The sequence below is a fragment of the Callorhinchus milii genome, unplaced genomic scaffold (genome assembly GCF_018977255.1).
Source record: "Callorhinchus milii isolate IMCB2004 unplaced genomic scaffold, IMCB_Cmil_1.0 Scaffold7, whole genome shotgun sequence".
NCBI classification, from domain to species: domain Eukaryota; kingdom Metazoa; phylum Chordata; class Chondrichthyes; order Chimaeriformes; family Callorhinchidae; genus Callorhinchus; species Callorhinchus milii.
Window position 1 is genome coordinate 16,711,664 of NW_024704748.1, and position 22,151 is coordinate 16,733,814.

The 22,151-nt window shown below is 36.9% G+C and overlaps 1 protein-coding gene across 5 annotated transcripts in view; it reads right to left on the reverse strand.

The window, feature by feature from the left end:
• Positions 1-202: 202 nt before the first annotated feature.
• The window catches only part of mypn (myopalladin), a 58,528-nt gene continuing 36,579 nt past the window's right edge, over positions 203-22,151 (reverse strand). For 3 of the 5 annotated variants that reach the window (XM_007897353.2, XM_042336768.1, XM_007897352.2), the window contains 12 exons: positions 12,819-13,427; positions 11,774-11,918; positions 10,987-11,088; positions 9,802-9,852; positions 6,534-6,755; positions 6,183-6,332; positions 5,808-5,890; positions 5,235-5,358; positions 4,596-4,803; positions 3,847-4,012; positions 2,879-3,012; positions 203-1,833 (listed from right to left, as the gene is read on the reverse strand). In XM_007897353.2, the coding sequence (XP_007895544.2) occupies positions 1,667-1,833; positions 2,879-3,012; positions 3,847-4,012; positions 4,596-4,803; positions 5,235-5,358; positions 5,808-5,890; positions 6,183-6,332; positions 6,534-6,755; positions 9,802-9,852; positions 10,987-11,088; positions 11,774-11,918; positions 12,819-13,427 (2,161 nt within the window). In that variant the 3' untranslated portion in view covers positions 203-1,666. The remainder of the gene's footprint in view (positions 1,834-2,878; positions 3,013-3,846; positions 4,013-4,595; positions 4,804-5,234; positions 5,359-5,807; positions 5,891-6,182; positions 6,333-6,533; positions 6,756-9,801; positions 9,853-10,986; positions 11,089-11,773; positions 11,919-12,818; positions 13,428-22,151) is intronic. The other 2 variants (XM_007897365.2, XM_007897355.2) reach the window with 2 other exon arrangements.

Genomic DNA, 22,151 nt, shown 5'->3' on the forward strand with positions numbered 1-22,151 from the left:
AAGTTATACAGTGCTGAGAGTCGGTGCAAAAGATAAGCATTGGTGAGTTGAACACTTTTTTTTGTGTATGTTGTAATCTGTAGAAAACAATGGGCATCAGATGCTATAGTTAGTCGTTCTCCATTGTTCAGAAATGTTTAATTATCATGCTTTAAATATTATTCATGCATTATTCATACATTATTCACAACGTGAAGACTTGTTGCAATAAATAAATCTTTATTCACAAGAAGATAAACAATCCATTATTTTGTCACAAGTGCAATTTTACACCAAAAAGACACTTGCTTCAACTTAACCATTCATTGTGACTATGTTCTATTGTCATATAAACTGAACTAGGGAATAAGAAGTTCAAGGTAGTTTTAAGCTGCAAAAAGTCTGAAGCATTTCTCAAACATCCTATCAGCCTATCTCACATGTCAACCCCCCAACCTGAAACTCCTCTTTCCTGCTGTCAAGCCCTCTACCTGAAAACCCCTTTCCTGCTGTTAACCCCGCTATCTGAAAACAATCTTCAAAATGAAAATAAACTGCTAATTATTTTGAAACAGCTGCTATTTACTTCAGTGGGTGTATAGTTAGCTGCACACAACACTTTTATTGAGTAACTTGTAGTAAGAATAACTCTTTAAATGGTTTGATAATGTAAAAATCTTTTAAAGGTGAGCATGCACTTATTGGCTTTAGCCTTTAATAAAAACATGTGTCTGCGTGGCTCCAAAAACAAGTCTATGATTTGGGCTAGAACTTCCCCCCATTTACTATAAATGGAGGGCATTGGAAATTCCAGACCTGTTATGTATAAGGCACAAGACTGACTTGATACCAAACAGATGAAGTTGATGTAAAAATTGAAGTTGATTTGGAATTACTGGAACCTCACAATTGGTAGGTCTATTTGTAAATAACTGCTTTAAGCTTAAAAGGGTAATTTGCTTAAAAGCCGTTCTTAAGGTGTTTTCCAAAGCTAAAACAGAAGTAGTTTGAATTATTATAAATGAGCACAAAAGCGCTTTAGTTGCAAACAACTCTGTCTACTGTAGTCTACAGATTGAATGATCACAAGCAGCATTAAGTACTACTACAGTATGCAGCATTGTGATGAAACAAGGCACTTTTAGCTTTATTAAGCATGACTGAAAACCTCTGATTATGGTGAGCATGTTGTGAACTGTAGCACACCATAGTTGAGTTAAAACATACCATGTGGACCAAGTTTACACAGTTCCCATAGCGGCATATCAAAAGTGGCAAGGTAGCATTTGGAGATTTTTCTTCATTCTCTGATTGTTCTTGTCACAAACATTTAAATGAAAATCTCAGCAAAACCTTATGAATGGTAACTAATGTTTTTTTTAAAGATGACTCATCTAATTAGTTGTCAGTTTATATTAGCTGAGATATTTCTAGCATTTAGCATTTTAAAGCCATGTCTTTTCACTAAATAAACAGGATTTTAAACAATTATTATACTGCTCCTATGTAGCACTGTAAATGTGCATTCTAATTCAAATTTCTATCTCATACTGTCCTGCTTTTAACACTCACAAAAGCAACAAGCTCATAGAAACTCGACTTCATGTAAACCTTGAGTCACTTGGCCACTCTTCACAGTTGTTAGTCCTGCAGAAGCAAACTTAACAAAATGATTTAAATCATAAGTTTACAACTCATCGCTTTCCATCAGTCTGTGTTTACTTGAGAATTGTGCACTGTCCACTGTTGGGAAGGCAGATTTAACATCCAGTCCTTGATCGGTAAGAGCTGCATATCTGCTGCCCGAAGGCCGCACTTTCTTTATCGGCTGCTGGATCTGCTGGTGCCACTGAGCTGTTGTAAGAAAGAAAGTAAATATCCAGTGCTCTGAATCAACAAGGACATTCATTGGATTGTGGAACATTTCAGTGACAATTTAAGTGAAACTGGCCTATAAGGGAGCAAAGTCTTAACACAACAATGCACACATTTACTTTGCACAGTAATTTTAAGCACTGGGTTATCTGTAATATATATGGATTTTTTTTAATTTGCATTATTCTTTATTTACAAAGAGCAACCAGATTTAATAATGTCTCAGAACCAATTGCAAAAACGTGGAATGTGGTTTGATAGAATAATTTTCTGACGAATTAAATTAATTTTGATTCTGAGTTTGTCTTGTATTACACAGAATATAATTTTTTCCTTATGTTGCTTAAAGCTTCATTATAGTTAACATTCAGCTGCATAAGCAGTTTGTAGCTTCCAAATGTCTTTTCTAACTCTGAAGATCCACTAAGGAGAAAGGGGTCCAGTTTCTAGTTGTTTGATTCCCAGTATATTGGTAAAGTATATGTGTGTCTGCTGGTTAGAGTAGAGGGAGAAGAAAATATGTTCTTGATCCCTGGCAGTCCAGTGAAGTTCACACACAACCTACTGTTTATTGTTATTAAGTATTCAACCACAATTTACAGTTATATGGTTCCTTTCAGATTGGGAGAATATCTGAAAGGTTTTTGCTTTGTGAATACCTAAGTTGCTAGGCTACTGAAGCCAAATAAAAATGCAAATACATGTATGCAGGAATTTGAACCTTGGGAGAAATCCACTACTCCCCTCTGCCACTCAACACATTTATACCAGTGTTTAGAAAGGAAAGACACTTAAAATGGAACAGATTCAGAAAGATTATCTATCTACTTCAACAGGCTAAGATACCAGGCAACTTAATGAATTCCTTAAAACATGAAACTTTTAATGTAACTTTTATACATCTTATTTTAATGGCACATTTTGATGCAAAATTAGCCGTGTTTAAAAAGTGAGAGACTATACGACATAATTAGTTAGAATCAATAATTCTATGAAGTGAATGCTTTCAAAAATACAACCTTACCATATAAATCCAATCGAGCTGTGCACGACACTATTCCTGCCTCATTTTTGGCAGACACTGTGTACCAACCGGCATCCTCCTTCTTGGTTGGTTGAATTAGGAGACAGACATAGCCTGTGGTATCTTGGTGCATGCTAGGTAACACAGAAATCATTGGGTTAATACTTAAATAATTTACAAAAATGAAAATTGCTTCTCATGTCATGTTTGAAAGACCTCAAATTGGTTCATCATTAACTATCAAACACAGTGACTTTTTTAGGCCAGGTGACAGCTATTCGCAACACCAAGGTCCCACAAATAACCATGAGGTAAATAGCTAATTATTCTGGAAGATTGCCAGCCAGGGCATTGGGAGAAGATTGCTTTTTCAATTGTGTCATAAGATCTTGAAAGCCCCTTGCAGACCAGACCTCAGACTGTAGTCTCATTTGAAGGTTGAAACCTCTGAGAATGCAGCAATTCCCCAGTCTTTCACTGGAGTGTCGTGCCAGGTTATGATCTTGAGTCTTAATATACATGCACCAATACAGGTTGACCAAAAATTCGTGAAGCTACCTTATTTTCTAATAAAAAACATAATTTCTTTAAGACTTATTAGACATTGTAATGATATCACGTCCCTGTGTATAGGACTGGAAAGTTAATGGGCTAAACAGATAAAAAACAGACAAAATGAAAAATACTGCAGATGCTGGAAATCTGAAACAAAACAGAAGTTGCTACTTCTATCAGCGACTTCTGTTTTTTATCTGTGAACAACAACAAAAATACATTACATTTGTATAGCGCCTTTCACGTCGGGAGGACGTACCAAGGCGCTGGACAGACAGAGTTACGGACCCAAGCGGACGGTCGGGGTGAAGGAGGGGGAGAGCAGTTTTCCCAGAGAGAAAAAAAGATGTATTTTCCATAGTTATCTCAGAAGTAGCTATGACCATATTGCATATTATGTAGTTTGTACATACTTTATTCTTTCCTTGGTGGGGGAGATCGTTTCATTGTCTTTCTTCCAGAAGATAGTGGGGGGTGGCATGCCCAGCACTCTGCACTCTAATCTGATGGGGCAGCCTTCTGCCACTCCTACATTCTGCAGCTTCTCAATAAACACTGGTGCTTTGGTAATTTCTTTAGCTGCAAAGTCAAATAAATGAAATCAGAATAGTTTGCTAATAAAACACTAGAACAATAGAAAAGTAGCTCAACTTTTTTTTAAAATTTGCATTCCTACCCTAATTGTACCACCTCCCCCCTCCACTCTCCCAATTCTCCCTCTTTCAGTGCCAAGTGTTGCCTCCTGGTTCCTCCAATGTTACTTCTTTCAGTTAAATTTATGGTAAATTTTAACAGCAAAATATAATGAAAAGTTGCTGGGATATGACAATCAACTGGTGGGTGGGTTATTGAGGGCAACTAAGTAAATTTAAAATGAGCAACATTAAGTGCAGTTTGTTAAGTATGAAATATAAATAGTTTTAAAGATTAAAAATAGGAGACTTCACAGTCTTTAGATATCAGTTGTCTCACCTGAAATTTTTGCCAACCTTGGTTGAGTATCTGTTCTGAAGGATACCACAACTCAGTCCCTGATTACTGCAATGGAGTGTCAGCCTAAATTATGAGCTCAAGTCCTGGTGGGCGGTTAGTGATTACCCTATAGCTGAATAATTTGTGAAGTTTTCTGAGATTATAGAAAGCTTTAAGATAAGTATCTTACCTACAACAGACAGCTCCAGACTAAATGAACTCTGTCCTGCTTTATTAGTTGCGATACATGTATAAGTCCCTCCATCTCTTGCTGAAAGTGGATCAATTAAGATGGAGTGTATACCATTTTCACGCACCAGCATCCTGTGGCAAGCATCTGGCAAGACCAGTTTTCCGTTCAGTAGCCATATAAGGTCAGGATTTGGCAACCCACTCACCTAGCAGAGAAAAAGAGAATGTATTCAGCAGTGTGTGTAAAAACTACACATCCTGTATCTGCACATAATAGGGGACCATTTTAATAATAATAATAATCCTTGCATTTGATTTAGCATCAATGAGACATTTCAAAACACTTCACGGTATATATTGTAAAGTGGATCGATTGTATATTTTGTGGGTGAAACTCAGCAGCCTATTTTGTTGATAAAATTAAAATCTTCTATGAAGAAGAAAGAATTTGCTGTTTACTTTAAAGCAATTACTGATTTTACAGTGATCAGAGATTTGGGATATTCACATTTGAATGCTACAGTTCAAATTAAGACTAAATACAGGAGAAACAGGATTGAAAAAGAGGGCTTCGAAAGATGTTAACCAGTTTCTACACAACCTTCCCATAATCACAGCTATTATTTGCAGCCTGTACCTTGCAATCCAACCTGCAAAATCGTCCTTCATGAGCCACCATGTCACCCGTTGCCTGAAGAAAATGGGGGCGGAAAAAACGCTCCTGAACAGGTTCTTCTCCTTCTAATACGCGGGACCTTGTCCTGTCACCCAATACACAACAAGCTGCATTACTGGGAAAATGTCAACATTTCACTTAATTTCTTTGTCATTTGCTAGGCATATACCCACAAATGTGCTAGACAATCAGTATTATTTGAACAGCTTTAAGGTGCTTTTTTTTAATAAAGTGCTTTATGTTAGACTTGCGAATCAGAGTTAATTCTCATGAGGGCAGCCAACCGATGTGGGCATATTGACTGCACTTCCCTAGCCACAGTTAATGGACCAGTGCTGGTCTCTCATTGGCAATTCCTGATGTTTTGGTGATTAACTTCTCACTAAACCCCTGTCCCAAGACTACCTCTTCTAAATGGAAGCTGTCAGCAAAATTATTGACATCCACCAATTTGTCCCATTTTTGTGTAAGGAAATATAAAACTCATATAGTAAATAATGAATTGTGTAATATACGATTTTAAATGAAACCTACCTTTGGTTCTGGATAGGTGGTACTGAACGTCCACGCCTTGGAGTACTCTGTACCATGAGGTGACCAGAACAGCTAATCCTTCCCTATATGACAGAGAACAAGGCAACACATTCAGAGTACATTCTGCTCTGAGCTCAGCTGATTACACTGTTAATGAAACTAAAGTATGCACTTCCCACACTATGAAGTATAAAAGGCTAATTTATCCCAGGGAGAACATGTAGTTTATAGTGATCATCATCACATCATACCTTTCAATGGTACCTTTCACATCACATAATTCAAAAGTAGTTTTCCCAAACAAGAAATCTAAAAGAATTAAGCATTCCAAAGCTAAGGAGAGAAAGAACATGGTTTTAAAAGTTCAGTTCTTACCTGAGGATTTGCAGCCATAATAGTATAGTTTCCATCATCATCATTAGTGGCTGATTTAATATAGAGTGAGCACACACCATCCCCTTCTCGCTTCATCTTGATAAGTTTATCTTTCTTGGAGATCTGCTTTCCATCTTTAAACCAATAAACCTAAGGCAACAAAATCCCAGAAATGATTATTGTAACTGTAAGAGATTTGTTTCTTTGCAGGAAGCATATATGCACTTTATAGTTATTTAGAGAATGATTAATGAGCACAATCACCAATCTGTAGTAAACAGAGAAAAGCTTAACAAAAATATGCGGTAATATTTGCTGAGTGTTTAAACATCATAGATATCAAACGCCTACTTTTGGCACTGGTATTCCCACAACTTTGGAGCTGAATGTCACTGGTGATCCTTCAACCACTCGGAAATGTTTGAGTTTCTTGTCAAAGATTGGTGCAATGCACTTTCCTGTAGGGATGTCTTCATGTTGTATTTCATCATCAGATTCCTCCACAGGGGTTCTTTCCAAGCGAAATTCAATTTCATTCATCAGCCTCTGTTCAAAGTTAGACACCTTATATTCCTAGAGACAGAAATTTTCCCATAAACATTATGAATACCTTGATTAATAAATACATGAATGCTGTAAATTGTTTTTTTTGCATCAGAATTTGAGAAGAAAAATTGTAGTACAATCCAGTTCATAGGCTGTTGGAAGAAATAGCACCACTACCTGTAACTGAGGCAATATTGTAAGAAAGATAACATGCTGAGTACAAAGAGGCTGATTAGTAAGAAGCTGATAAAAGGTAAAATGTAGACCTTCAATGACAAAGAACATAGGAAAGCTGAAGAGCAGAATTAGCAACTTATACAGAACATGATTCTTTCAGACATGACAACTCAGGATATATATATATATTGGCTAACAATGCATCTGAAGTTCATCTGAATAATGAACATGATCAAATATTTTTAGTTACTATAAACTTTTGACATTTTTAAGAGAACTCAACATTAGATATATTTGTTGGATATGAATCAAGTAGAATCTAAAATGTTGGCAACAAATGAAATATTTTTGGATGGTATTAATTTTAGGTCTGCCATAGATTTACGGCTCCTGGTGTATCTATCATGTGTGTGGTGTTTGTGTGTGTACATCTAAAATTATTCGAATGCTGAAGCAGATGACCCATTGACAACGAAATGTCTAGCTATGAATATGTTACAGATGTTAAAAGTTTTTAACATAAACCTAAGGCAACAAAGTTTTTTAACATCTGACAGGCATATGCGTTATCGCTGGCCAGATCTTTGCAAAGAATCACATACCCTGGGCTAGAATTGTTCTTTGTTGCCAAAACCAAGAAACATTTTGATTTGAAGTTGCCGCTCATCTAGTTGGGAAAAAAAGCTTGCACATTGTACTTTTCAAAGTTGTCAAACTTTGAGCTAGGAACAAAGCACAAGCAATTAAAAAATGGCCCATTTTTAAAGAAAATATAATTGCATTTTTTCTCTGTTCACGAGAATGAAAGGTATAATGATAATATGTTTAGAATGCGTTATTTAGACACTTGATTAGAGCTTTCAATTTTAAAAAAAGGCTTGTATTAGATGAGAGGCCAGCTTATATAGTGGAGGTAAATACAATTTGTTCCATATTTATTCAGGCGCTGACAGCATCAGCATCCAAGGCTGCACTCTCCACCTCTCAAAGTCAGTTAGTAACCTCGATGTTCTGTTCGACCCTGAGCTGTCCTTTCTCCCTCATATCCGCGCCACAACTGGCACCGCCTTCCATCACCTCCGGAATGTCACCAGACTATGGCACTACCTCACCCCTCACGCTGCTGAAACTCTGGTCCACGCATTTATCACCTCAAGACTGGACTATGGGAACTCTCTCCTCGCCGGCCTTCCCGGCACCTCCCTCCACAAGCTGCAGGTCATTCAGAACTCTGCAGCTCGTGTAGGGTCCCGCACCAGGCTTCGGGACCACATCACTCCCACCCTCGCTCGCCTCCACTGGCACCCATCCCCCACAAGATCGATTTCAAGATCCTCATCCTCACCTACAAGGCCATTCACGGCCTTGCTCCCTCCTACCTCTCCGATCTACTATCCCCCTACCTATCTGCCCGTACCTTCCGTTCCTCTGGCTCCGGTCTGCTCCACATCCCCCGCCCCAACCGCCCTACCATCGGTGGCCGGGCCTTCAGCCTCTCAGCCCCTAGGCTCTGGAACTCTATCCCCCAGTGCCTTCGCCTTGCCTCCTCCCTTTCCTCCTTCAAGGCCCGGTCTCAAGACCTTTCCCTTTCACCGTGCCTTCAGCTCCCCTCTTGACTCTCTACCCCCTCCTCGCTCCCTCCCTTCCCTCCCTCACCCTGACCATTTCCCCCTTGCTCGGGTCCTGACCCAACTGTACAGCGCCTTGGGACAACCTAACCTTTCATAAATTCTAACTCGTCCATATAACCACTAATCCTATTCTCATATATATATATTCATAAATATATATAGATATATATATAGACATATATATGCGCAAGTTGTTTTTTGTTATTAGCAATCAGCAGCTATTGAAGATATTCTTCATCTAACCCTGATAGGAAAGGCTCTTTAACATTAAATAATGCACTTTGTGTTCTGAAAATCTGTTTGTCTCTCAAATTGATATGAAAAATAAGTTATTATATAATCAAATTAAGCACATTTACAAGAGCAAATTAATGTAAATCATCTGATTTTTGGTTAATAAATAAAATATCCTCAGGTTATTTTTCCTAAAAATCTCTAAAACTATGAAAACAATTGGAACTGTAAAATCAATGGTGATGGAGGGAATATAATCCCAGATAGGATTCCAATAGTGTCTTAACATAAAACTGATATAATCTGACCTCTATTGCGCACATCTCCTTGAATAATATTAAATCTGAAAGCCAAATCTTTAAATCTTGATATTCCTACTTGGCTATATTTGTCAACTGTTTTGAGACATTCTTTCAAATATAAGGTGGTATTTAATTGCAAATTGCTGTAACCTGCGGAGATTATTGGAAAATTACAAGCAAAATGTAAAGTTCATTCTCCTCGTCCCTTTCCAACCCTATCCCAACAAAAGTAGAAGAAAAAACTTTCTTTTTCACTTTTGGAAAAAGAAAAATAACTACATGTTAGTAGTAGAATCGTTAAATTGGAGACTCCTAACATTTATTGGCAGAATGATACATTTAAGATGCATTTTGAACCAATGTAGAAACAAAAGTTCTGTATTTAAAAACAAAGATAGTCCAAGTGAAAGCCAGAGAAACACAAATCACCTTATAAATCCAACAGCAAGACTGCATGCTAGATTTGGCTGATGACTGCCTTGGGAATCAGGCAAGCACTATTGCAATTCCAGGAATGAATGCTCCCCAAAGACTTCATCTCCAAAAGACAGATACAATTTTCACAAGTGTGAACTGAAGCTTCATAACATATAGTCTGACAGAGTTTGCACATTGATTCTTCATGCAGTTGGCTGCAATATGCCCCAGTACTACATATAGTAAAGTTAAAAGAAAGAACAATGAGAAAGACTCTGTAAAAGAAGAATAAAACATGACTTTGGACTTAACCTGCTGTTGACCAAGACTGTTGCGAGTTGATTCTATCAGATACTTAAAGTCCTGTAGGGGTAAAAAGAGTTTAATAAATGGTTGATTGTAACTTTGTTAATAGTTACCATTGAGATATGTAATCCTGCTTAAGCCATGGATGCAACCTTTAGCTGCAAATAATAAACGTTTTTTGGATGATGGACAAACGGACTAATGTCACTCTCTAACAGGGAATTATTATGGAATAATAAGCAACTGTTGCTCTTTCACATCCAACACTACTAACCAAAGTCTAGTGGTTGAACACACTTTGCACTGATCTACTCAAGTGAGTGAATGTCAGGTCAGGACAGGATTGAACTCAGCTGCCAAGTCCCTGTGGTCAAATAGTTTGCTGACACTCACTGAGAAAGCTCATACATGAACAATAGCCACTTGGTAAGGTGCTGAAGAGAGCTCCATGCTTGTGGAACCAAACGCCTAATAAAAGGAAAAAAATGAGTCAAATGTTTCAGGAGAGGAGGGAGAACACTGGTGAAGAAAGCCCCCCTCCACCCACCACCTTTCCTGCACTCTCCGCATCACTTTACACAAGCATGTTAATTTAGCAATAATTACAGAATTGTATTTCATACTGTGCAGATTGGCTGTGTAATGGAATGAGCAATTGCTAAATGTTTTATTACAGTAAATATCTTTGATTTATTACAGTAATTTGTTCATAATAATATTCCTTGCATTTGATATAGTGCCTCATCACATCTTTGAGACATCTCAAAGCACTTCGAGGAATAGACTGTAAAGTGTAACGACAGCACATTTCGTGGGTGAAACGAGATAGCCAATTGCACACAGGAGTGTTCCACAGATATCAGAGATTGAGCGACCAAATCATTACTATTTTTTGGAGGGATTATTACCATCGGAAAAGTGTTCTGCCAATTGCCACTACTTACTGCTAGAGAAACAGAGGCATGTGGAGTAAGGAAACTTGCCCAACATTTCACCCTGCCCAGGAATCAAACCCAGGTCCGCTTACTTCTAAGACAAGTGGTCTAACCACTGAGCTACAGGACTTTACAATGCCTTTGAATTGTTGCTTGTTATAATTGGCTATTTCGAGCTGGAATCTAGTGAAATGTTATTCACAGGCAAGCAACAACAAATTTCTCTAATAAACATAACTGAAAAGATGTGCTGTACCTGTGATTTTGTATGATCCTCAACTTCACCAAAATTAACAACTGATGGAGAACTGTTTGGTCCAAGGAATCTACGGGCCAATTTATCCTCATAAGTCAATCTCTATTGAAGAGAAGCAGATGATTAGAATACTAGCAATAAACAGAATCAGAATAAGTATCACATCCAATAAATATAAAGCTGGTAATTTCTTGACTTATTGATGCATCATGAAGATTCTCAGAAATGTCATACAAATACTAAGCACATAACTATAATTCCATATCAGATGGCTCGAGTAGTTCTGTTGCATTATTTTCAATGTTTCCTTTTTTATTTTTAGAAAATATTGAGCTCATAATCTTAGCCATGGTTTCTGAAAAAAACTTAAATTAACTTCTGAAATAAACAGTCCAAATTAAGACTGAATTAAAGAATTTTCCAGAATTCGGCCTAATTTTACATTTTAAAACAATGATCTTAACATCATAAGAATGTTTTGACATCTGATGTTTTATAAAAGTTTTGCCCACAAAATATACAGTCAATTCATTTCACAGTTTGTTCTGTGAAGCACTTTGAGGACTTGATAAGGTGTTATTTTATCTTCTTAGTGCTTTACAGGTTTAATAGGATATACAGGAACTTTTGTTTAAATATCCACAGAAATGGTTTTAAATGCTGTTTAAGTCAGAAAGTGAAAATATCATCTTGGTGTATATAGAATTATTTGGAAACGCGAATGAAACTTTTTTTAAAAAAAGTAAAAATCTTTTGCAGGGCACCTGTCTTATATAAAATACCTTACCTGCTGTCCATTTTGGAAAACATCATCTTTCAAACGTAGCTTTCTCTCTAGGTCAAACATAACGGCATCTTTGCTGTCACGTATATCGTGGTCAGTAGATGTTCGAGGAGATATGACAGCCTTCTTCAAAATACCTTGTGCAGAACTGCATATATAAACAAAGTAGCATTTCTAATTATGCAACATTGAAGAATATTTGGTTCATAATATTCTATGCACAATATACATACATAGTTTATAAATTTACATTACAGATAACTGAATTACATTGACTATAGTTGGGTACTTAGAAAGTTCTCTGGGAGAGTACATTCCCATTGCAATTATGGAACCTAAATTTAATCCAACTCACAGTGACAAGACTCAATTTAATCCACTCACATCTTGGTCTCTCTCTGAAACATATAAAATCAATTTGGTTTCAGCTTGTTGTTACTGCATGTGGGTCCACAGCTCAAAACTTTTGCTACTAATTAGCAGCCTCTCTACTCAGAGAAATCATAACAAATTCTGATGTTGAATGAGAAAATTTCACACTGATACAGTTAGAAGCGAAACTCAATAAATAGAAATGTTTTATTCCGCATCTCAACCCTTAACTCAATGAAGACAAACAATCACCAACAACAAGTCTAGCTTATCTGTTACTTTACGTAGAAAATCATATGTATGTCTGATGTTAGTGATTGCTGAATTTTTAATACTTGATTGGATTATTTCAGGTATAAAGTTATATCCATGGTAAACTGCAATGAAATTATTCTATTGGCAGCTAAGTATCATATTCAGAAAAGAAAGTAAAATTAAAGTATGGACACCAAAGAGTATCTTATGATTATTCACCAGATAAATTTATTGTAAGAGTCCAATCTATATGCAATAATTGTGTACAGTATGTGGCTGTATTCAATGTAGACAACATTATGCGTGTATGGTATACATTAATAGTATTTTACAAGTAGAGAGCTTTGACCCTCTCCTTCTCAAGTGCCCCTTTTATTTGACCGTGACAGTGACCATGAGTTTATTTTGAACAGACACTTACGCTGCAGGGGCACTCCTGGGAAGACCCATGGCATTGGTAGTTGGTAGAGAAGGTAGTGATGGAAGAATAGAGCTGAGGAAAGCCACTGGGTCCTGAACTGGACTGGGAGAAGAGCTACTGGGGGAAGTTGGAGATATTACCCGAGGATGATATTGTGGTCTTGGAGGAAAGGGGGGAGAAATAGATCCTCCAGCTAAACTAGTGGTAGGAGAACTGTGTGGCAGTGGAGATGATGCACTGGTATATGTAAACTGATTTGCTGGCATTAACGCAGCTCCAAAGTAATTTTCTTCATTTGGCTGCTTTGGCTGTGATGTTGAATAATTGCTGACAATGGCTGGCGTGATATTTTGAGCAGCAATGAACTGCTTTGGCCTGGCATAATTAAAAGTCTGAGAAAGGGTGGACTTTGATGTCTGTAATTTTGTAGATGTGGATTGCTGCCCTGACAGATTTGAAGCAGAATTGACAACACTCATAGTTGATGGAAAATCAGGTGGAAATGAGGTGGACTGGGATGGAGACTGCGGTGATGGCTGCGGCAGTGAAGCTTCTTGCTGTTGTTCAAGCAGGACCTGGTTGTGTAGTTGTTGTAACTGGACGAGATCACTGCACACAGAACAGAAGAAACATGATGATGAATTAATAACAAGTACAAGCGGAGTAATGGATGATGATGAATAGTTAATTACAATAGTTGATTTAAATATTTGTGTAAATTGCCTTACTAGATATTAATTAACCATGACAAATGCATACGCTACAAAGAATTGGGCCTTCTTCAGATAAAGTATTGAAGTTTGATATTAACCTGTCATCTTTAGTATTATTTTTCTGCATTTCCTAAATCTTTGTAAAAAACTAGTTTCATAACATACGGTTTACAGCTCTGAAAGTTAATATGGCCACAAATACAACCTTTTGTTCCACACAACCTGTCAAATCAATGAAATATCTGGACGGATACAGACCAGTTACTAACTGTAGAAAAGCGATGAATTACATAAATTTTTGTTTCATCATAATCACCGTGCCTCTCAGCATTTTCTGTCCAAATAATTTCAAGTAGAGGTTTATATTTCCAGCTAAATACTTTTGCTGGCTCGTAATACAAAAATAAAGAACTTGCAAAGAAATAGTGAGTTTTATAATAAGATGAGGAGATCAAGTTTTCAAGCAATAAAAAGAGATGCATGTGATCACAAAGCAATAATAAAGTGTGCTGCAATTTAGTCAATGGAATTTGAATCAACTAAAACTTTCCCTGCAATTTAATCAAATTCAAGACAGTGAAGTACTCTTGTTCTTGGGGCTTGCTCTGCTGATCCTCCATGTAGCATAATATGATAAAGTGCATCAAATGGCACTCATGATATTCAATATAGTTTGAGTGCAATTGAACACCATTGCTTATTAGCACTGTTTCATCAGATGCCTCAATTGTTCCATAGTGACACTCTCAACCTCATTTTCTGCATGTACAAACAACAATTTACACTTATATAATCCCAAGCACATAGGGAGAACATCTCAGAGCACTTTGCAAAGATCGAGAGGCAGTCAGTCGAGAATGGGAATTAAAACAAAAAACATCTGCAAAGCTGCTTCTGCCACCATAGAATTGCACTGACATAACCCTCTTATAAAACTACATTGTAGTTACCTATAAATAAATAAAATTTTGATTTTATCTGGTACCTGTAGTGTCAAAACATCTCTAAGCACTTCACAAATTGACTGTTACATTTAGTGAGTGTCTTTTTGGAGGTAATTATACTTCTATATATCAAATAACAAGTGTATAAACAGCATGTTTATGTACCCATCAATCTTAGATTTTATAAGCATAGGTTTACTTGTTTAATCTATAGTCTCCCAGAAATATGGTCCTCCACTATCCAGGGCTTATTACAATAAACTAAAAATAGTTGCATGTTACGTACCAGTATATGTTGTATTCAGTTACCTGAAACAGATGTAAATAATTCAGTAGCATTTAGTGCTATGTACACTGCCTTTTTAGCACTGGTATGGAACAATCTTTTGTTTTGTAACAAAGACAAACATGTAGTATAATGCTGCTGATTTCACTGAAACTACAAGTTTGCCACCAGTAGCAAAACTACCTGCAAAGGTGCTCTGCTCTTACACCTCAGTAACACTGCCTTTCGGCTGCAATATACTGTTAGTGGTGCAGCACGATTTTCATATTTCACTTCTAATGTTTTCAAAACTCACACAAACCTTCTGAGTTGTTTCAATATGATTAAAATAAAGTGGACTATTCTGTCAGATTGATTCTGTCATTAGAAATATCACCAGAAGTCAGAGACTGTAAACCAGCACCTTGTGCAGGAATATAAATATATAGGGTACAGAATTTTACAGTGACATGAAAGCTATATAACCACAGGGGATACTGTGGAATCAGAGGAGCTAGCAAACATCTTGCAAAGAGAGCTTCATAGAATATGCACTCTGTGGGCTGATAAATGGCAAATGGAGGTTGATACAAATAATTGCAAAGTAAATGCATATAGGAAGTAAGAATAGGAAACACATTAAAAATTACTCAATGAATCAGATAGAAATTGCCAAGGGGAAACCTGAAAGAGATCTAGGGAAGATGAGAACAATGAAGATAATAATAATAATAATAATAATCCTTGCATTTGATATAGCGCTTTTCACGTCGGGAGGACGTCCCAAAGCGCTTCACAGAACACACTGCAAAGTGAATTGACTGTATAATTGTGGGCGAACGCGGCAGCCAATTGCGCACAGCAATGTCCCACAAACAGTCGTAGATTGAAAATGACCAATTTATTATTGTTTTTTTTGGTTTTGGAGGGATTATTATTAGGCGTGTGGAGTAAGGAAACTGCCCAAGGTTTCGCTCTGCCTGGAATTGAACTCAGGTCTCTCACTTGCAAAGTGAGTGCTCTAACCACTGAGCTACAGGACTCCAAATAATCCCCAGGGTTGGAGGATTGAACTATGAGCAACAATTAGACAAGCCAGGGCTCTTCAGTGTTGAAATGAGGCTTCTCAGAGGAGATGTTATAGAGGCACATAACATTTTAAATACGATTGTAAAAATTCTTTAGGATTCATCAAGACAGTAAAAGAGAGGACATAGGTTTAGAGTTGCAAAGTGCAATTTAAGGACAGATGACTAGATGTTACCCCAGAGGGTAATTAATGGCGGGAACAAGTTGTCAGGAAGGATGGTTGAAGCTAGGACAATGGACTCATGTAAAAAACAGCTTGATGCTGTGATGGAAAGATGGATATTCTGGAAGGATGCGATCAAATAGGTCAAACGGACTTCTTCATCAAAACTAAGCTTGTGATCTTTGCTCACACCACTGCTAGAAAACTGCCTCAGAAGGCATAGTGTAACCAGGGCAAATTCCTTGCTTCTTCCAAAGCCTCAAACGGATCATAAAGCAATTTACAAAAGCCTTAAGTTGCAACTTTCATGTTGTTATTTTAGGTTCCCAACACATTAGAAGAGTATACACAAATCATGGAAAGTTTAACAAGTTAATGACAACAGAATGATAAATGGAGTATTACAAGACTGAATAACAAGCTGCAAACTGCAGGCTACACATAATGCTTTTGCTCATATTTGGACAATTCTAGGAGAAGCTTGGCTAGACTGTATGATAACTGAAATATTTGGCTTTTAACACTGTGTTTTTTTATTGGCTCTGACCTGCTTCAGTGTATGCACAATTACACTTTGAAACCAGGCTGATTACTTGCAGATATATTTTTATGTGTTAAGCCACAGGAAAGCCACTCGAGTGTTTACTCAAGTGTAGGAGTTGACTTTGTGCAGCTAGTTCACAACAGCCTCAAGCAGACCCATAAAGCACAGGGGAAAAATGACGGTAAACAGATTTCCCCTCTTCTACTAGAGTACTTATACTGACATATCAATTCCTAGGTCAATCACTTCAAAAGATTTTGATGCGTAATAAGCTAAATATCAAACATTTAAGAATTTAAGCTTCCTGTGTTCCCCATGCTCAGGGTAAAGTAGAGAAGTCCTTATCAAACACATTTTAAGTATTCCCATCTTGCTCAGGTTTTTTCATTGCATGATTTGATCTTTCCCAGTGAAATGGAAAAATGGCTTTTTGAGAGTGACAGCACGTCATTACGACTGGACAATGAAATGTAAAACAGTAATGACAGTTGTTTGTAACATTTTAAACATATCAAAATATTTTAAAACTTGGTCTGTAAATAGTCTAACTCTTAGCATTAACCCATTAACATTTGAGGTTGGATAAAAGAATCAGCCTCCTTGTCTGCTCATGTTCCCTAGTCTCAAACACCAACACCCTATGTATTAAATAATTGAGTAGTCCATGAGCTCAAAGAGCCAGCCATTATCCATGGGTGAATAAAGTAACATCTGTCTTTTGCATTGCCTGCAAAAATAATACATCTGATTATGTGTTTCCTTGAGGTAAATGAAAACAAATGCTAAAAATTACTAGTAGATAACAATTGAATTTATTTTAATGAATCACTTATCCCTTGACTTGTTAAGCAAACAAATGCTAAAAAGATGCAGTTGTATAATAACAAAATATCAACCTCCTGCAAAAATAACTGTTTTAGGAAGTTCAAACATACAAAGAAAAGTAAACATCCATTCATATGTAATGTTGCAGTGTTATTGGTCATGATGATCTATCACTGAAAACCACTTAGAAACTACCTCTACAGAGTGATTTAAATTGTAATAACAACAATCCTTGCATTTAATACAACGCCTTTATTTATCGGGAGGACATCTCCACAGGCTTTTACCGTGAACTGTTCTGACTGTATTTTGTAGGCAAACCAAAGTGACCTTGGTTTCCTGGCTGTAGGCAGGCATAAATAATTTAGAATATTAATATTAAATTATTATTTCCTTCAAATATAATTTATAGTATCAGCATAATGGATTCATACTCTAGGTTCATATAAATGCAAACATTTGAATATGTTGCAGTAATTGCAACCAGATACACTGCTGCAGTCACCAATATGACAGACTATTCATGTTTAACCAATTCTGTGAAGCATATAAATACATCAGAGTAGTATACAGATAATAGTCAGAGGGAGTAATGTTTTTATATACAATGAGATTGGGCACTAACAAATACTCTTTATTACCTGAGGTAGAATATATTTTATTTGGCAGGATTTATTTAAACAACCAGTTTAGTATAAATTAAATGGTTGAGGAATCTACAATCTGATTAAACACATTGTTAATAAGCATTTTGATTGATATTCCTATAAAATGATCTTAATGTCCAGTCTCATAACATCTCCTGGACTGAGGAAGCAGCTGAAATCAGTAAATAAACAAAAAAGGATTTTTTAAATGAGCAGAATCTATGTTGTAAATTAATGCTTCTCACAAGACCTTTTAGTCTGTAACACAAACCAGTATGTATTCTTTTTTTGAAAAATGATCTGTTTTGTGTAAAATTTAATTTCAGTTAAGTTTTTTTTCTGAATTGTGACTCTTTGTGAATGTTACAGTATAATTGTTCCAAATTATATGCTTCAAACCTATGTATAACTGAAAGTCTTCCCATATGGTCTTCTTTTGAGATATTTTTTGAAAAATCTTGGCTCAGACTAATTAGTTTATTTTTAAAAGGCTCGGACAATTACAAGCAATTTTTCATATGAAAACAAAAAAAATCTTTAAACCAAGGAGTACAGCAAAATCACTTTGCAAAGTACTGCCATTTATTAAATTATAACCAGGTAAGTTACTTGATATCCATCCAAGAGGAAGGTCTTGAGACTGGCCTTGAAGTAAGCAAGGGAAGGGGTGAGGAGAAGGATCACCGGGATGGAGTTCCCAAGGATGGGAGCAGAAAGGCTGAAGGCCCGACCACTGATGGTGGAGCAGGCAGCGCGGGAGCATGGAGCAGGTGAGTGCCGCCGAGTGGAGGGAGCAGACAGGTTGGTAAAGGTATAGTAGGTCACAGAGGTAGGAAGGAGCAAGAATGTGGAAGGTTTTAAAGGTAAGGACAAGGATCTTGAACTCAATCCTCTGGGGGATGGGGAGCCAGTGAAACTGGGTGAGGATGGGGCTGATCAGGTCACGGAGCTTAGTACAGGAGAGGACACGAGCTGCAGAGTTCTGAATAATCTGTTGGGAAGTCTGGCAAGCAGGGAGTTAGCATAGTCAAGCCTGGAAGTTATGAAGGCTTGGATGAGGGTCTGAACACCTTGAGGGGAGAGATCTTGGCAGAGACAGGCAATGTTGGGAAGGTGCGGGAAGGCAGAACGGGTCATGGCACGGATATGGGGTTTAAAAGACAGTTGAGGGTCGAACAAGACACCAAGTTTCTATACTGGCTCAGTGAGATAGACAGATAGATAGAATAGTGATGGTGTCAGAGCTTGAGGTGAGGAGGGGCTGACAGGAGCCAAGCAGGAGGGCCTCAGTCTTGTCGACATTCAATTGGATGCAGCAATGTATTTAGGTTGAAGAAAAACCTCAAGACTAACAGGATGTTAGGCACTTATCAGGAGGACTGTCAAGCATTGGAAACAATGGAGAGATTAGTTTCTTCACTTTCCCGTTCTACAATCTTTTTACAATCTTCTTTAAATAGAAGGTGTGAAGTGAAAAGTCAGTCCAGGACTTTGAAAAGCACCAATAAGTTCCTCTCCTCAGCTATTTTTCACTGAGCTTCACAGCAGGCATAGAGAATTGAAAGTTCATGGAGTAGGTAACTCCTCCTGACGTGAAAGGAGCTATACAAATGTAATTTTGTTGTTGTAACAAAAACCTGACTTTTAAACCAAGCTTCCAACCTTACATCTTTATCAAATATGCCTGATTATTCTCAAAGGCTCCAGCTTCTTCACAACAAAGTAAACAATTCAGTGATTGTATTTGGTACTCTAGTATAAACTCTAAGAAAAGACTAAAGCACTTTGGCGTATTTTTTATGTTGAAGTACAAAACATCCTCTTGTGGGAGAATTGAGTAATATGAACATGCAATATAACCACATAAAATAACATTTCCAAAGAAAGGGAATAAGTGAGGTTCTGCAAAGCATTAAATCATTCGTGAGCTAAACTATTCTAAGGAGACATGAGGGCCAGCTTGGTTCAACAGTCAAACCCTAGGCTAGTTGTTACCATTTGAACACATAAATGTTCTCTTGCTTCACTATACATCTGAGATAGCAAGAACACACTAAACACAGGTTATATTCAACTTCTTATAGTTACAAGCTATAAAAATGGCATTTTTCCTTTTCAGGATTTAGTTATACTGTATCAGGCTCCACCACTGTTAGGCGCTCTGAGACACTACCCTACATGGAGGCATTATATAAGTGCATGTTGCTGTTGTTGTATATACTCTGTGTGTTGAATATTATTCATTTCCAAATAAACATTTTTAAAAATCTTCTGCTGATTCCTCCCCATCCCTTATACAAGGCAGCCCAGAATCTTGCAGAAACACAAGTAAAAACGGTTTGTGAAAGACAAACCATTTATATCCCTGAAGGAGATTTTAAGCTGACAAACTCTCATGCTGTACCAAAGGGATGGCAACAAAATAATGAATAATTTGACATATGGCAATAAAATTAAGCAAGTTTGTTTAAAAGCAGACTTAACTACTTACATTTTCCTTGTTGAGCTTATGAGCTACTTCATGAAAACATTGTGCCACATAAGACGTTTATGATCTTATGCTCAATAAAGGATTAAAGACACAAAAATCCACTGAAGCCCTGGAAAAGCTGCTGATCTGGAAGGCTGCAAAATGTGTTCTGCTCCACCAGTGTTTTCCTAGCTGCTCTGTGCTACTGTTCAAATCAATTGAGTCACTTCAAAATAAAAGCCAGGGCATCCTGCTGTAAGAGTTTTAAAAAGGAGTTCTCATTCGAATTCTGCATAAAACTCATAGTACATCTACCTCCCAGTATCATGTTCACTTTGCTGTAGTTATGCAGCAACTGCACTACGTACAGTATAAGCTAATGGTCAAAACAACAACAACTTGCATTTATATAGCACCCTTCACACAGATTTGCTTTTCTTTTACGTCTAATGTATTACAATAATACATTTGATATTGTATATATTGTAGGTTATTTCAAAGAACCTCTTGTTTTTTTTGTGTGTGGTATTTGGAAATTAAGCATATTTAGAACAATATGTTTATGCCACAGCACATGCAATCTACAGCAACCATTTAAAGGCTAAAAACTTCACTATATACAACAAGCGCCTACATCAAACAATAAGCAAAAAANTAACTACAGTATTAGGCTAGAAATTCTCAAGTTGTCCAAACATCTAAATGAAGAGTTAAATAGTTTTCATTATGAGTTTATTTAGTCTGAGTGCAACAAATGGGTTTACATGTTCAGTGCTTTTAGGTTCAGGGTCATTTTTAAGCAGTCAGCTTCCAGGTGTTGACATGGCTTGTGTATCGGAGATTGATCTGGTTAACCCATGTTGTGGCCAAATTAATCTTTGACATCTGGCTTCATGATTGACTTGAAAACCAACCTTAAAAACTACTTTTTCAGCTAGTAAAAAAAATGCCTCCATCTTCAAAGGTTAGGTAGACGATTTAGAAAATATTTAGAAAATATTTTCAGCGCAAAAAGAAAATAGAATAAATTTTGCAGAATTAAGTAGCAACATTAAAATCAAAAAATGATTGGACAGAATAAGGGATAAACAAATAAACAGGGCATGCACAGGTAAAACTAATGTTGTGGAGTCCTGCAGCTCAGTGGTTAGAGAGCTCACCTCGCAAGCGAGAGACCTGGGTTCGATTCCCGGTAGGGCGAAATGTTGGGCAAGTTTCCTTACTCCATACTCCTCCGTTTACCTAACAGTAAGTAGGAACTCAGGTTGTTAGTCAATTGGCGAATCACTTTTCTGGGGATAATAAACCTTCAAAAAAACACAATAATACTTTGGACACTCAATCCACGACTGTTTGTGGGACACCACTGTGCGCAATTGGCTGCCACGTTTCGCCCACAAATATGCAGTCAATTCACTTTACAGTATTTTCTGCAAAGCATTTTGATTGGTCTAAAAGACGTGAAAAGTGCTATATCAAATGCAAGGATTATTATGTATTATTATTTTAATATTATTTTGGTTTATTACAGTAATAAAAAAAAATGATGTTCACTATCAATCAATCTTTTCAATGACAATGCATGAGATACAAAGTTTAAAAAAAGGTCAGCCTAGGGTAATGAGCATTTCTTTATATCTATTGGCAATTTAAGGATTAAACAAAGAATAACA